This window comes from Hyla sarda, chromosome 6 (assembly GCF_029499605.1).
Source record: "Hyla sarda isolate aHylSar1 chromosome 6, aHylSar1.hap1, whole genome shotgun sequence".
Taxonomy (NCBI): domain Eukaryota; kingdom Metazoa; phylum Chordata; class Amphibia; order Anura; family Hylidae; genus Hyla; species Hyla sarda.
In genome coordinates, this window is record NC_079194.1 from 249,719,705 (window position 1) to 249,736,694 (window position 16,990).

Genomic DNA, 16,990 nt, shown 5'->3' on the forward strand with positions numbered 1-16,990 from the left:
GTGAGGGCTCCCAGGTCACTTCTCCTGCTGGGAGTCATTAATGAGGTGGTCTCTGGTTCGCATAGACTCTTACTGATTCGCTTCCTGCTATCCTGTGCCCGTAAGGTGGTAGTGATGACCTGGAAGGACACCTCCCCTCCCCCGCTGTCTCGTTGGCTAACATTGGTTAATAAATATGTCCCGTTATACCAGGCTCTATATGTGAGTCGTAAGTGCCCTAAAAACTCGAAAAGGTATGGACCCCCTGGCTTTTGCTGGATGTGTCGACGGACCCCCCGACTTGACTATCCCAGTAGGTCTTCTGTAGTGTGCTGCGATTCTTTACGGGAAGAGGCTGGGTTGGGGTTACCGGGATGAGTGCTTGTGTGTGTGTGTGTGTGTGTGTGTGAGTGTGTCTGTCTGTGTTGGGCTTCCTATGGATGGGTCTCAGATGTGCCCTTCTATTTTACTGTAGCATATTTTTGCATACTCTGAATCTCTGTCACTGTGCTAGAGCCTAGTGCTGGGTGGTATACCGGTTCATACCGAATACCAGCATGTTTTTTTCCCTATACCGCAATACTGGTCGGGCCCCTATCAGCCGCAGCGTTGTCCCCACATCGGCGCTTCTCTCCTTACCTTCCTGTGAGCCGCGGCGCTGGAAATGAATGAATTTGAATGAGTTGTGAGCCACAGGCGCAGGACTTCTATTCGGAGAACGGAAGCTGTCGCCTCCCTGTGCAAGCGCAGAAAGCCAGTGGGCCGCGGGCGCTGCAGAACTTCTGATCTTCTGAAGCTCTGCAGCGCCCACGGCCCACTGGCTTTCAGTGCTTGCAGGGGAGGTGATGGTTTCTGTTTTCCGTCCAGCGCCGCAGCTCACAGGAGCAGCGCCTGCGGGTAACATGATTAGTCCCCTGATGTGGGGACAGAGCTGCAGCTGATAGTTCATTCTGTGGGGGGGGAGGAAAAGCAGAGCAGCGCCAGCGGGTCATATATAATTAGTTCCCCAGCACACTGAATCTGATAATTAATTCGGGGGGGGGGGTTAGGGGGAGATGAGTGAAATAAAAAAATACCGTCAAACACTGTGGAACCGCCATAAGTTTGAAAAATACCGTGATACACCTTTTTTGTCATACCGCCCAGCACTACTAAAGCCAGTCTCTGGGACCTACGTAGTCTGTTGTAAATGTTCTACCTTGTTCCACCTTGTTGGCGGTGTTTGTTAATTAAAATACGAAACTTAAATAATTACTTTAAAAAAAATGAGTTTGGGAAAGCTGGATAACAAGTGATAAAAGCCCTACTGGTATCTGTATGTCTTTAGCTCTTCTCACATTGCATTTCTTGAGACATTTACAGTGTGCGACAGGAAAACTAACGCACAACTTAACCCCCATCCACAGAACAGGGGATATTAAGGTGATCGGTGGGGTCTGACCGCTGGGATCCCACACCAGCCACCAGAATGAAGGGAGTAGACCAGCGCTCCTTCATTCTCTATGGAGAGGCACTTCTCCATAACAATAAATGGAATGTTGACCACACATGTGTTAAGGAGGCTGGGTGTGCTTGGGCTTGGCTGAGGGTGTGGTTAGTGGTGTGTCTGTGGGTGTGGTTAGTGGTGTGTCTGCGGGTGTGGTTAGGGCGTTGCTGGGGCTGTGGTGCACCTTGTAGGTCCCTCTTTGCTCTCAGCAAAAATTGGGAGTTATGTAAGTCTGTGGAATGGGAGTTGTGTGGGATCAGGGTAGGTAAGTATCACTTGTAATAACATGTTTTATATTTTTCTGGGCATATTGTAAAAATATAATACAACGGAATATCCCCCTAATATATTCACTGCCCCTGACCACAGGGATACAACAATTAAGCCTTAACCCTGTTTTAGAGTACCATAGATGTACTACTGACCATTTAATGCCCTAGACTCCCCAGGATGCTGACAGTAAACCAGTACTCCGTAATAGAGCCGCAACGAGAATGACATTAACCTCTAAACTGCCTTAGATCATCAGTTAAACATTAACTCCTCCTCTACCCCAGAACATTATTAAGGGTTATTTTTTCTTACACATTCCATGTCTTGGGTTTTGCAGCTTTTTTGACACTGAGAGCCCACTGTATCTGGATTAGGAGAACTGCAGTCATAATAATACATAGGTGGATGGCAGACTAAAAGTAAAAAAGCACAAAGTATTTTATGTTTTGGGAAAAAGAAAGGGATATAATAATACATTTTTGTATACAAGATAGATATGTGTCTTTTTTTTATTTATTATGCTTTAGCTTGATCTAAAAAACTGCTATAAAAACAATGGTGTGGAATATATGACAATATTTCTGTCGTTGTTTATAAGTTAAAGGGGTATTCCACTTCCCCGGCATTCAGAACAAAATGTTCCAAACACTTGGAGCAGGCTTCAGGGCTACCACACCCCTCATGAAGTCACACGCACGCCCCCTCAATGCAGGTCTATGGGAGTGGCTGTGGCGACCCCCGAAGCCCACACCCAGTGTTCGGAACAGTCTTGTTATTACAGGTAAAAGGGGGACCAAAAAAAATGTGTGGCCTAAGATGCTATTTTGGTACATAGTACATACATTTTTTTTTCCCATTAGGGTACATTCCCACACGGCGTATTTGCTGCGTATTTGCTACTGCGTATTTTATTTTCTCTGTTGAAGTCAATGGGTAGGAAAATACGCAGCACCAAATATGCAGCAAATACGCAGCAAAATACGCCGTGTGGGAATGTACCCTTACAAATTATGTGATTGGGTGATCATGTGGTGAAAAAATAAATTTTAAATATGCAAAAGCTGGGAAAAGAAATCAATAAAGGTCTATGAAAGAGAAACGCCACAAACTGCCTAAAAAAAATGCTATACCGACAGCATGCTATGTGTTGTAGTGTGTTTTACATTTTCAATTTGACCTTCGCCCTGCCACAGTGTTTTTCATTTTTTTTATTTTTTAAAGGACTACTACCGTGCTGACAACTTATCCCCTATCTAAAGGATAGGGGATAAGTTGCCTGAACATGTGAGGTCCCGCCGCTGGGGACCCCCGCGATCTCGCACGCAGCACCCCGCTCTCTTCAGGCCCTGGAGCGAACATCCGCTCCGGGTCTGATGACGGGGCCGGTGATCGTGATGTCACAGCTCCGCCCCCGTGTAATGTCATGCTCCGCCCCCTCAATCCAAGTCTATGGCAGGGGGCGAGACAGCTGTCTCGCAACCTGCCATAGACCTACATTGAGGGGGCGGAGCGTGATGTCCCATGGGGGCGGAGCCGTGACTTCACAATACTCCGGCCCCGTGATCTGCAGTCATCAGACTCAGAGCGATGTTCGATCCGGGGCTTGATGAGAGCGGGACCCTGCGCGATCAGGCAACTTATCCCCTATCCTTTAGATAGGGGATAAGTTGTCAGCACGGTAATAGCCCTTTAAATGCAGCACCAACCTGAGAAAATTAAATTGTTGGTGTTAGGCTAGGTTTCTAGGCTAGGCTTTTCTCCGTTCTTTTTTGGAAAACAGTCCTTGCAGTTTTTAAGCCAAAGCCAGAAGTGTATTCAAAAGGAATAGGAAATATAAATAAATGATTATACTTCTCCTTACTGCTGACTGACTTTGGCTCAAAAACTGCAGTGGAAGTATGCCAAAAAACGCAAGTTCATCTGAGAGCGTCTAGAGGCCATTGTTGTTCCCCTAACACATACCATGGCTGTGCTCATCTGCCTGTGGACATTCCAGAACTCCACGTATACATTTACTGCAAAAGATAAGAAAATGTTAGACATCTAGTCAAATGTAGTGTTGAGCGGCATAGGCCATATTCGAATTCGCGAATATTCGCGAATATATGGACGAATATTCGTCATATATTCGCGAATATTCGCATATTCGTTATATTCTCGTTTTATTTTCGCATATGCGAAAATTCGCGCATGCGAAAATTAACATATGTGAAAATTAGCATATACAAAATTAACATATGCGAAAATGCGCATATGCGAAAATTAGTATATGCTAATCTTCGCATATGCGAATGTTTGCACGCCAGTCTCACACAGTAGTATTACAGCCTTCTTTACACCACACAAGCTGGAAGCAGAGAGGGGTGATCACTGTGATGTGTACTGTGAAGAAAAAAAAAACGAATATTCGTAATTAAGAATATATAGCGCTATATTCGCGAAATTCGCGAATTCGCGAATATGCGATATTCGCGAATAATATTCGAATTGCGAATATTCGCGAGCAACACTAGTCAAATGAGACAAAATTACCGTAAGCCATGCCACTGGGTTAGCGCCATCTTTTATCTATATAGCAGAACTGATTATGTACATGAATGTGAAAATAGACATTCAAATAGAAGCAAAATAAATTTTTCTATATTCTGTACATGCCATATACCGTACATACTTAGGGCTCATGCATGCTGGCACTTTACCTGTACTGTAGAACATGCAGCTTCTCTGCACACTCTACAGAAGCATTGCTTCTATGGGGGAATACCTGCCCTCTCAATGCAAGCCTATGGGAGGGGGCGTGACTGCCATCACGCCCCCTCCCATAGGCTTGCATTGAGGGGGTGGGGCGTGACGTCACAAGGGGGCGGAGTCGTCACAATACTCCGGCCCCGTGGGTGCTGCAGGAGAGATTGCGGGGGTCCTCAGCGGTGGGACCCACGCGATCAGATATCTTATACCCTATCCTTTGGAGTACCCCTTCAGTCTGCATTGATTCTCAAATTGTACAAGGACTGTGACAGTGACATACTAACAGCTGTGTCTGTGTAATAACCTTGGCCTGTATCATCCTCACTGTCTACTGTACTATTGGACCTGCAACTTCAGTAAAGTCCAAGCGGTTATCCATGCATCATGGCTTTTGATTAGTAGTATTTATTGCCAGGACTTTGGTGCAAATGCTGCTTGTCTGAAGTACTGGTTAGTGGAACTGTCAGTTAACCCTAGAGTTATTATACTATTACCCCTGGACTCTACAACCTCACCATCACACATGCTAACTACAATCCAGTGGCGGATCCAGATTCTAATCTCGGAAGGAGCACTATCAGGCTATATTTGCACGGGGGAATGTCCGCACAGAAATTTCAGCACTTGGAATATTGCAAGGGAGGAACCTTGGGGGGGGGGGGGGCAATTGCCCCATTGCCCCCCTCTGGATCCGCATCTGCTACAACCCTACTTCTGATGTTGTGTACCTGTTAACCTGCCAGCCAAGTATTCATACTGACTGCCTAACCCTGGGACACCATGGCATGAGGACGTACTTGCACGCTCTCTCCTTCCTCCCCATTCTGTCCCTCTCTCTTAATGGCCTCTCCCTGCAGTTCTGTTTAGAAAGAGCTCACACAGTGCCAACGAAAAGACCTATAGCTGGTAGTCCTCCAAGAACTATTTAAAAAAAAATGCTGTGTTCTTATGACCGCAATTTGTTGCTCAAGAGGGCAATGGAGAAGCGTGGGTTGAGTTATAATGGAAATAATAATGTTGCTTCCTGACTTCTCTAGGTCCAGTCAACTACAGCGGGCATCCTATAGAGAGGTCAGGAAGCGACTGTTATTGGCTAATATCGCCTCTATATTTTTTCCAGCAAAATTATGTGTTATATACTAGGGCTGCATGATATATCGCAATCGAATTGCCATTTTTGCGAATTACGATATAGCGATTTCGTCCTTTCAAAAAATTTGCGATTATTAGGGAGAGTTGGCGCTAGTGGAAACCTAGCCTTATTGTCACCAAAGGGACCATACACTGGTTGATAAATAAAGGCAGTAGTGTATATGTGAACGAATCCTGTCATCCTTTAGCCTTACCACAGGGTCTCGTCTATTTTAAAGGTTTGATGAGCTGGAACAGTGAGCCCCTTATAGTTGCAAGGACAATCCTCTGGGGTAACACATTTTTCATTTGGTGTCAGGTAAGTGCCCTTTGGACAAGTGCAGCCTTCTCTTGGATCAGCTCTGAAATGACAGAGAAGGTCGGGTTCTGCCAAAGAGCTGCAGGTGAAATTGCATTGTCTTGGGCTAGTAGAAAACACCATGGTTTCAGGACAGCCAGGATCTAATGGGAAGAAAAAAAGGAAATATGTGTGTGTATGTATATGTATGTGTGTATATATATATATATATATATATATATATATATACATATATACATACACACACACACACACACACACACAGGGTGGGCCATTTATATGGATACACCTTAATAAAATGGGAATGGCTGGTGATATTAACTTCCTGTTTGAGGCCCATTAGTACATGTGAGGGGGGGAACTTTTCAAGATGGGTGGTGACCATGGCGACCATTTTGAAGTTGGCCGTTTTGAATCCAACTTTAGTTTTTTCAATAGGAAGAGGGTCATGTGACGTATCAAACTTATTGAGAATTTCACAAGAAAAACAATGATGTGCTTGGTTTTAACGTAACTTTATTCTTTCGTGAGTTATTTACAAGTTTCTGACCACTTATAACATGTGTTCAATGTGCTGCCCATTGTGTTGGATTGTCAATGCAACCCTCTTCTCCCACTCTCCACACACTGATAGCAACACCGCAGGAAAAATGCTAGCACAGGCTTCCAGTATCCGTAGTTTCAGGTGCTGTAGATTGGGAAAAACAAAAATTGGAACAGGACCCTCAGTTTACGCAGAAGATTTTGTTCAGTGATGAGGCAAACTTTTATGTGAACGGTGAAGTTAACAAACAAAACCACTGCTATTTGTCTGACACTAACCCACATTGGATAGATCCCTCCAACACTGTTGGAACACAAAAATGTATTGTATGGTGTGGTATATGGGGTACAAAGAGGGCCATTCTTCATCAATGGAAACCTCAAGACCACTGGATATGCAAAATTGCTACATGATGATGTGTTTACCTCTTTATGCACTGAAGCTGGCACGTTCCCTGAGTTTTTCCAGCAAGATGGTTCCCCACCACATTATGGGTGTCAGGTCCGAGCATTCCTAGATGAACAGTTTCCTGGAAAGTGGATTGGTCATCGTGGGCCAGTTGAATGGCCCCCAAGGTCTCCCGATCTGACCCCCTTAGACTTTTATCTTTGGGGTCATCTGAAGGCAATTGTGTATGCTGTGAAGATACGAGATGTGCAGCACCTGAAACTACAGATACTGGAAGCCTGTGCTAGCATTTCTCCTGAGGTGTTGCTATCAGTGTGTGAAGAGTGGGAGAAGAGGGTTGCATTGACAATCCAACACAATGGGCAGCACATTGAACACATTTTATAAGTGGTCAGAAACTTGTAAATAACTCATGAAAGAATAAAGTTACGTTAAGCGCATCATTGTTTTTCTTGTGAAATTCCCTATATGTTTGATGTCACATGACCCTCTTCCAATTGAAAAAAACTAAAGTTGGATTCAAAATGTCCGACTTCAAAATGGCCGTCATGGTCACCACCCATCTTGAAAAGTTTTCCCCCTCACATATACTAATGTGCCAGAAACAGGAAGTTAATATCACCAACCATTCCCATTTTATTAAGGTGTATCCATATAAATCGCCCACCCTATATATATTATTATTCTAACTGGATTTTGTTTTTTTGCACACCATATGTAAAAGTACCACGGCTCTTAAAGGAATTATTTGCTTTGGACAATTTTTTTTGTTAGATGGTTCCCCCAATGTTAATCTAATCCCAACTTACAGTGTGAATGAGCAGTGTAATGAAAATGGGGAGCATCCATAATACTATGGACTTATTGCAGATGTATGTTATTATCAGTATTACTTATCATTCATATTTGCATCAGTATTTGTAAAGAAAAAAGTATAATCAAAAGATGTTTTGGCTTATTTTGACGTATTATGGATTCACACAGAGTTTTGGCTCAAAAATACTGACCAAAATACTTTCTAATATAATATGGATCTAGTACAGATCACAAAGTTTTAAACTAACCCTTACAAGTAATATGTGATTCTATTATCTAGACTGTTGAGTGCTATAACTATGGATTTATTTTTATATTGTTCTCCAAGTGTCTTTATTATAAAGAAAAGACCAATAGAGAGGAAAAACACAACGTGAACAAAATGAGAATCCACAGTAAAAACAGTACAGCAGTATAACAGATATAAATCCTACAAAAAAATGGTAGACTCAAAATACTGAAAATATAAAATATTTTATTGGTGTCACATCAAGACCACAAACAAACAATTAAAAGCACATAAGACAGCACAGAACATAGCAACAAAGTACCTACAGGGTATGACTGGGTATATTGGTTAGAGAGAGCAAACTCTTTTCTCTTGGGTTATATGCACATAGAGTGAAATATGACATAGAAGAAGATGTAAAGTGGAGGGGGAGTCAAGGCAGCCTAAAAAATAGTCCTAAAAAAGGGCTCATAACACCAAATCTGGGATCAATAAATCATAATACAGTGCATAAGGTATATATTGCACAGAAATCAGGACCAAAATAGTAGGGATCGACCGATTATCGGTATGGCCGATATTATCGGCCGATAATCACGATTTTGGGCATTATCGGTATCGGCAATTACCTTGCCGATAATGCCCCCCACCGCGACCGCAGGTCCCCCCCCACCTGACCCGCCGCACTGCGACCCCCCCCCCCCCCGACCCACTGCACCACGTCGCACCCCCCACCGTAGTGCTGGGCGGTATACCGGTATGGATTTTTGCCCATACCGCTATACCGGTCGGGCCCCTCCCCCACCCTCCGAGTCAATTTAAAAAAATTAAACTTACCGGTAATGGGGGTGGTCTGGACCATCCATCCTTCCTTCCTGTAGTGTCCGGCGGCATTCCGGGTGGAGGGTGAACCGGTCCGGGCTTTCCTTCTTGGTGGTCATCTTCTCCACTCCGGGCAGGCTCCGGCCTAGTACGCTGCATAGACGCCGCTACGCCGTGACGTCAGGTGCGTCGCTGCGCACGGGCGTCACCGCGCAGCGGCGTCTATGCAGCGTACTAGGCCGGAGCCTGCCCGGAGTGGAGAAGAGGACCCCCGGAGAAGGACAGCACGGACCGGTTCACCCTCCACCCGGAATGCCGCCGGACACTACAGGAAGGAAGGATGGCCCGGACCACCCTGACAGGTAGGGGGAGAGAAGCGGGTGGTGGTGGCGGCGGCGGCCTATGGCACCGCAAAAGCCACTGCAGTGCTTTGATTTAAAGAGCCCGCTTTAAATCAATGATCTGCAGCGGTGTCGAGGGGGGATAAATAGCCGATAACTTATACCGGAATATCGGTATAAGTTATCGGCTATCGGCCCTAACCTCCACCGATTATCGGTATCGGCCCTAAAAAAACTATATTGGTCGATCCCTACAAAATAGAAAACAATCCTAACAAAAAGTGTCAATGTGCAGCTGTGCAAAATTGCAGGGTAAGCACCTCAAAATACAGTACCAATATAATTATTGCACAGTAGTATATTGCACCAGGTAGCTTCAAGCTATTGCACAATCCCAGAATGACGTCTATAGGAGCAAATTGACACTTTTTGTTAGGATTGTTTTCTATTTTGTATACTATTTTTTGGTCCTGATTTCTGTGCAATATATACCTTATGCACTGTATTATGATTTATTGATCCCAGATTTGGTGTTATGAGCACCCAGTCACTTTTTTAGGAGTATTTTTTATGCTGCCTTGACTCCCCCTCCACTTTACATCTTCTTCTATGTCATATTTCACTCTATGTCCATATAACCCAAGAGAGAAGAGTTTGCTCTCTCTAACCAGTACAACCAGTCATACCCTGTAGGTACTTTTGTTGCTATGTTCTGTGCTGTCTTATGTGCTATTGTTTGTTTATCTTGATGTGACACCAATAAAATTAATATTTTCAGTATTTTGAGTCTACCATTTTTTTGTAGGATTTATGGGTAGCATTACCACGAAGGCGGGATTATTGTAGGAGTGAAACAGTATACAGATATGTAGATTTGTGTCTTTGGAGACATCCTTACCACAATTCTTATCTCTCCAGTTTTCCACAAACACATTTAGGCTTCTACATTCATTTGCATACTCTCCAAGCCACGAACACATAGCTTCCTCACTGTTGTCTGAGTTACATACATCATATAAGCAGTGCTAAAGGAGACAGGAAGAAGGAAAGACCCGGCAATTGAATACTTTATCATTTGTCAACTGTAGGGAAGGTTCTTTGCCTGCATAGTGTATTAGTTACCCAAAGATTGAAAGCTTTTAAGGGGTACTCCGCCCCTAGACATCTTATCCCCTACCCGAAGGATAGGGGATAAGATGTCTGATCGCCGCTGGGGACCCCCGTGATCTCCTTGCTGCATCGGCATTCGTTTAGAGCATCGGGTGTAGCGCCAGAGGCTCGTGACGTTACGGCTACGCCGCCTCAATGCAAGTCTATGGGAGGCAGCATAACGGATGTCACGCCCCCTCACATAGACTTGCATTGAGGTAGCAGGCCGTGATGTCACTAGCAGGTGGGGCCATGACGTCATGAGCCTCCGCCCCACATCGACAGTCATCAGACGTTCGCTCCGTGCACTGGATGTCTGGGGTGCCGCAGCCTAGATTGCTGGGGTCCCCAGCGGCAGGATCTCCCCAATCGGACGTTTTATCCCCTATCCTTTGGATAGGGGATATGATGTCTAGGGGTGGAGTACCCCTTTAAGGGTTCATCCAGCCTTCAGAAATGTATAGCTTATCCTTAATGCCATGGTTTCTTCCAACACCTGATTGGCAGAGGCGTTGGGAGTCAGACTAGTTCGATCTGATATTGAAGGCCACTTCAATTTCAAAGGCTGGATAACCCAGTGAATCATCATGTTGTTTTTAGATTGGAAATTCTATAATAATTAATTTTTGAAGGTTTCTTTATAACAACTATAGTATTCAGTAAGCTTCATATCATGGTAGCATGTCATCTATTAAGTTTATATGGTCTGATTTATTAAAACAGTCTAGAAGCAGCAAAACTCTAACAAAGCTCCAACCACCAGAAACGTGTATATAAAGAAGTACAAATATAGTACACTCAAAAACTTCCAAAATAATAAACTTTACAGTTATTCTTCTGTTAACACAAACATACAGTGTTAAAGCTCCTTACCTTATAGTATGGTTTGGGATCCAGTTCTTCATGGCAAGGAGCAAATACATCATTGATATTCACCAGACGTGTGCACCAGTGTTTTGCATATTCCTCTAAAAACAATTTTGAGCAACAGTTTTTCATGATCAGGTAAAATAATTTAAATAAGGGTCTGTATTTGTGAGAAACAATACCCCTCCTGGGCTATTCCTGGTATTGAAGCTCCGCCCCACTCACTGGCTACAACACTGCTATCTGTAAGGTTGAACTATTATTGCTGCGCCCAGTGATCGGCTGCATCTGTCACATGTTAGGACAAACCATTGTCGCTGCAGCATTATAAACAAGGACCAGCAGGGGAACCAGGAACTGTTGGCATGTAAGTGCTGGGGGATCTGAATGAAATGTGAGTTATGTTCATAAACTGTAAAGTTTATGGTAGTGCTATCCTCTCGTTTGTGCCTGTTAAGCTGGAATAAACACAAGGTATTTAAATTTTTTCTGTGTTGGTGAATATAAAGTTATCTTAACTCTGGACCCGGCAGCACCGTATATTCTAAGGGAAGGTCTGTTATATACTGCATATCCCTCTGCTAAATTTGCTGAGTGGTGCCGATCACTTTTACTTTAAGTGCTGAATCAATATGTTGTTTTCACCTATATCCAGCTTACTTGTAATTTTTTACAGCCCATGAAAAGGACTTTAAAAGTGATATCCAGTAAAAATAAACGTATGCCCTGATTGCGAGGTGGGGGGGCTCTGAGTACAGGGATCCTCCCATCATCCACCCGGATGGGACCTGGCGCTCAGTGAGGAGTGCATAGTGCAGGCGGCACATGCTCCATACGTTTCTATGGGAGCGCTAAAATGACCCAAGTACAGCACTTGGGAATCATCGGCACTCTCATAGAAATGAATGGAGGGCGTGCCGTCTACCAGTGGAAGACATGCGCTTCTCTCTGCAAGAGCTGGGGTATCCTGTGGATAGGGGATAAGTTTAGTTTGGTCAGAGTCCTTCTATAATGCTTATTTCATCGTAAAGAAGCAGACGTACAAGAACCTGTAACTAAGCTGTCTGATGGCTAGACTACAGAACTTGGCTTCACCTATAGCAGTCGACTTTTCTGAGTCTTAACAATGGCTCCTAGTACTCATTTATCCCCAAAACTTATAGTAGGGCAGTATAGCATGACCTGTCAGCCGTTGCAAGGGGGAAAAAAAAAAACAAGAAAAAACTAAATGGATGAATCAAATGGCTACTGAACAACAGCCAAGATAAGACAAAACAACAACATATCTTTCCCTCTCTATCCCTCATGCTCTCCCTAACCTAATCTAACAAGAAATATTTGCTAACTAATCTCCCTGCACCAACCCTGGACTTACTATGCAAAAGAAACACATCAAAGACTACAATAGTGAAACTCGCCAAACTCACAAGACAAGGCCCTATAACTTCCAAACAGGAATAATGCAAACGGGGAACAAGAGAACGGACAAGGAACAGAGGTCCAAAAGATGAGAACAGGCCTAGGAAAATCTTTACTCTATAGTCTGCATTTGACTCATAAATTGAAAATTCTTCTGAAAAATCCTGACTAAACTATTGCATCTATTAGTCTGGCATCAGACTAGGAGACTATTGCCTAGTAACTTCCCAACTGTTAGTACTCAAGGGAAGATATGATAAAAGGATTTCTGCTATTCATAACAGAACCACAGCCTCTTGGTTTGGTAACAAAACTTAAGACATAAAATAGAGAAAAAAATAAACTAGATAAATGAATGAATGTATAGTAAGTAATATTGTTCCACTGGTCAGGAAAGTAGTTATATATGTTTTGTACTGTATACGGTCATGGCCGTAAATGTGGGCACCCCTGAAGTTTTTCTAGAAATGAGGTATTTCTCACAGAATAGGATTGCAGTAACACATCTTTTGCTATACACGTTTATTCCCTTTGTGTGTATTGGAACTAAACCAAAAAAGGAAGGAAAAAAAGCAAATTGGACATAATGTCACACCAAACTCCAAAAATGGGCTGGACAAAATTATTGGCACCCTTAACTTAATATTTGGTTGCACACCCTTTGGAAAAAATTACTGAAATCAGTCGAACCATCAATAAGCTTCTTACACCTCTTAGCCGGAATGTTGGACCACTCTTCATTTGCAAACTGCTCCAGGCCTCTCTTATTGGAAGGGCTTTGTTGCCATCCATTTCTGGGTGCTTTTTGATGTATGTTTGGGCTCATTGTTCTGCTGGAAGACCCAAGATCTCGGAGGCAAACCCAGCTTTCTTACACTGGGCTGTACAGTGGACCCAAAATCTGTTGGTAATCCTCAGATTTCATGATGCCTAGCACACATTCAAGGCACCCAGTGCCAAAGGCAGCAAAACAACCCCAAAACATCATTGAACCACCACCATATTTTACTGTAGGTACTGTGTTCTTTACTTTGTAGGTCTCATTCCATTTTCCGTAAACAGTAGAATGATGTGCTTTACCAAAACGCTCTATCTTGGTCTCATCTGTCCAAAAGACTTTTCCCAGAAGGATTTTGGCTTATTCGAGTTCATTTTGGCAAAATGTAGTCTTGCTTTTTAATGTCTCTGTGTCAACAGTGGGGTTCTCCTGGGTCTCCTGCCATAGCATTTAATTTAATTTAAATGTCAATGGATAGTTTGTGCTGACACTGATGCTCCCTGAGCCTGCTGGACAGCTTCAATATCTTTGGAACTTGTTTGGGGCTGCTTATCCACCATCCGGACTATCCTGCGTTGACACCTTTCATCCATTTTTGTCTTCCATCCACGCCAAGGGAGATTAGCTACAGTGCCATGGGTTGCAAACTTCTTGATAATGTTGTGCACTTTGGACAAAGGCAAATCTAGATCTCTGGAGATGGACTTGTAACCTTGAGATTGTTGATATTTTTCCACAATTTTGGTTCTCAAGTCCTCAGACAGTTCTCTTCTCCTCTTTCTGTTGTTCATGCTTAGTGTGGCACACAGACACACAATGCAAAGACTAAGTGAACTTATCTCCTTTTTTATCTGCTTTCAGGTGTGATTTTCATATTGCCATCAGCTGTTACTTGCCCCAGGTGAGTTTAAAGGAGCATCACATGCTTGAAATAATCTTATTTATCCACAATTTTCCCTTCCCGCAAAGTGGCTTATATATAAGCCGCAATGTGCAGGCAGTTCGCACATCACGGCTTATATCTATGACACGCAGTTAACCCGGCGATGCGCAGCATCGCACGGGTTAACTGGCAGAAGTCCCGCTGTTTCCAGCAGGGGACAACTTCTGCTTCACCCCCTAGGACCATCCATTGATGGTCCTGGTCAGCGATCACTGTGATTGGTCTCTGTGGACCAATCACAGTTACCTGGGGTGAAAGTTCAGATCCCCCGCACTGCCCGCCCCTGGAAGTCGGGCAGAACGGGGGAATATGGCTGCGGGGGCTCGCGGGGACCTGCGGCATAGGAGGGGAACACGTGGGGACCGACGGCCTTACCTGGAGCAGCGGCGGGACCGAGGAGCAGCGGCGGGACCGGCCATGTGGAGGATCAGCGGCGAGACCGGCAGGTAAGTACATGGTCCTCAGAGGCAGCAGTGAAGATCTTCACTGCTGCTTCTAGGAGTCTTAAAACTACAACTCCCAGCATGCCCAGACAGACTTTGGTTGTCTGGGCATGCTGGGAGTTGTAGTTTTGCAACATCTGGAGGGCCCCAGTTTGGAGACCATTGTATAATGGTCTCCAAACTGGGGCCCCCCAGATGTTGCAAAACTACAACTCTCAACATTCACTGACTGTCCAGGTATGCTGGGAGTTGTAGTTCGGCAACATCTGAAAGGCCACATGTTGCTGAACTACAACTCCCAGCATGCATGGACAGTCAGTGCATGTTGAGAGTTGTAGTTTTTCAACAACTGGAGACACACTGGTTGGGAAACATTGTCTGTTTCTAACTCAGTGTTTCCTAACCTGTGTGCCTCCAGCTGTTGCAAAACTATAACTCCCAGCATGCACTAACAGACCATGCATGCTGGGAGTTGTGGTATTGCAACAGCTGGTGCCCCCCCCGCCCGTGTGACTGTATCCTAAAAACACTACACTACCACAAAATAAAATAAAAAGTTAAAAACACTACATATACACATACCCCTACACAGTACCCTCCCAATAAGAACGTTCGGTTCCAAAGCGGAGCCTCCAGCTGTTGCAAAACAGCAACTCCCAGTATTGCCGGACAGCCATTGACTGTCCAAGCATGCTGGGAGTTTAGCAACAGCTGGAGGCACCCTGTTTGGGAATCACTGGCGTAGAATACCCCTATGTCCACCCCTATGCAAATCCCTAATATAGTCCTCAAATGCGCATGGCGCTCTCACTTTGGAGCCCTGTCTTATTTCAAGTCAACAGTTTAGGACCACATATGGGGTATCACCGTACTCGGGAGAAATTGCGTTACAAGGTTTGGGGGGCTATTTCTCCATTAACCATTTATGAAAAGGGAATGTTGGGGTCTACACCAGAATGTTAGTGTAAAAAAATAAAAATTTTTACACTAACATGCTGGTGTTGCCCCATACTTTACATTTTCACAAGAAGTAAAAGGGAAAAAAGCCCCCCAAAATTTGTAACGCAATTTCTCCTGAGTACGGAGATACCCCATATGTGGGCACAAAGTGCTCTGGGGGCGCACAACAAGGCCCAGAAGGGAGAGTGCACCATGTACATTTGAGGTGATTTGCACATGGGTGGCTGATTGTTACAGCGGTTTTGACAAACGCAAAAAAAAACAAAAACCCCACATGTGACCCCATTTTGGAAACTACACCCCTCACGGAATGTAATAAGGGGTGCAGTGAGAATTTACACCACACAGGTGTCTGACAGATCTTTGGAACAGTGGTCCGTGAAAATGAAAAATTTTGTACAGCCTACTGTTCCAAAGATCTGTCAGACACCAGTGGGGGGTAAATGCTCACTGTACCCCTTGTTATGCTCCTCAAGGGGTCTAGTTTCCAAAATGGTATGCTATGTGGCTTTTTTTTTGCTGTTCTGGCACCATAGGGGCTCCCTAAATGCGACACGCCCTCCGAGAAAAATTTGCTCTCAAAAAGCCAAATATGACTCCTTGTAGTTCGCCCATAGTGCACTTCAGGTCAACTTATGGGGTACCTCCATACTCAGAAGAGATGGGGTTACAAATTTTTGGGGGTATTTCTGCTATTAACCCTTGCAAAAATGTGAAATTTGGGGGGAAACGCACATTTTAGTAAAAAAACTAAAAAATGTTTACATATGCAAAAGTCGTGAAACCCATGTGGGGTATTAAGGCTCACTTTATTCCTTGTTACGTTCCTCAAGGGGTCTAGTTTCCAAAATGGTATGGCATGTGTTTTTTTTTGTTTTTTTTTTGCTGTTCTGGCACCATAGGGGCTTCCTAAATGCCACATGCCCCCCAAAAACCATTTCAGAAAAACGTACTCTCCAAAATCCCCTTGTCACTCCTTCGGTTCTGAGCCCTCTACTGCGCCCACCGAACACTTTACATAGACATATGAGGTATGTCCTTACTCGAGAGAAATTGGGCTACGAATATAAGTATAATTTTTTTCCTTTTACCCCTTGTAAAAATTCAAAAATTGGGTCTACAAGAACATGCAAGTGTAAAAAATGAAGATTGTGAATTTTCTCCTTTCACATAAAGGGTTAAAACGCTGACTGAATGTCATTTTGAATACTTTGGGCGGTGCAGTTTTTATAATGGGGTCATTTGTGGGATATTTCTAATATGAAGACCCTTCAAATCCACTTCAAACCTGAACTGGTCCCTGAAAAATTGTGAGTTTGAAAATTTTGTGAAAAA

At 43.9% G+C, this 16,990-nt stretch overlaps 1 protein-coding gene across 9 annotated transcripts in view; it reads right to left on the reverse strand.

Annotated features, from left to right (window-relative positions):
- LOC130276903 (mucin-5B-like) overlaps positions 1-16,990 on the reverse strand; it is a 221,592-nt gene that overhangs the window by 117,969 nt on the left and 86,633 nt on the right. For all 9 annotated transcript variants that reach the window (XM_056526902.1, XM_056526903.1, XM_056526901.1 and 6 more), the window contains 5 exons: positions 11,119-11,213; positions 9,995-10,121; positions 5,833-6,079; positions 3,701-3,753; positions 2,051-2,151 (listed from right to left, as the gene is read on the reverse strand). In XM_056526902.1, coding sequence (XP_056382877.1) covers positions 2,051-2,151; positions 3,701-3,753; positions 5,833-6,079; positions 9,995-10,121; positions 11,119-11,213 — 623 coding nt within the window. The remainder of the gene's footprint in view (positions 1-2,050; positions 2,152-3,700; positions 3,754-5,832; positions 6,080-9,994; positions 10,122-11,118; positions 11,214-16,990) is intronic.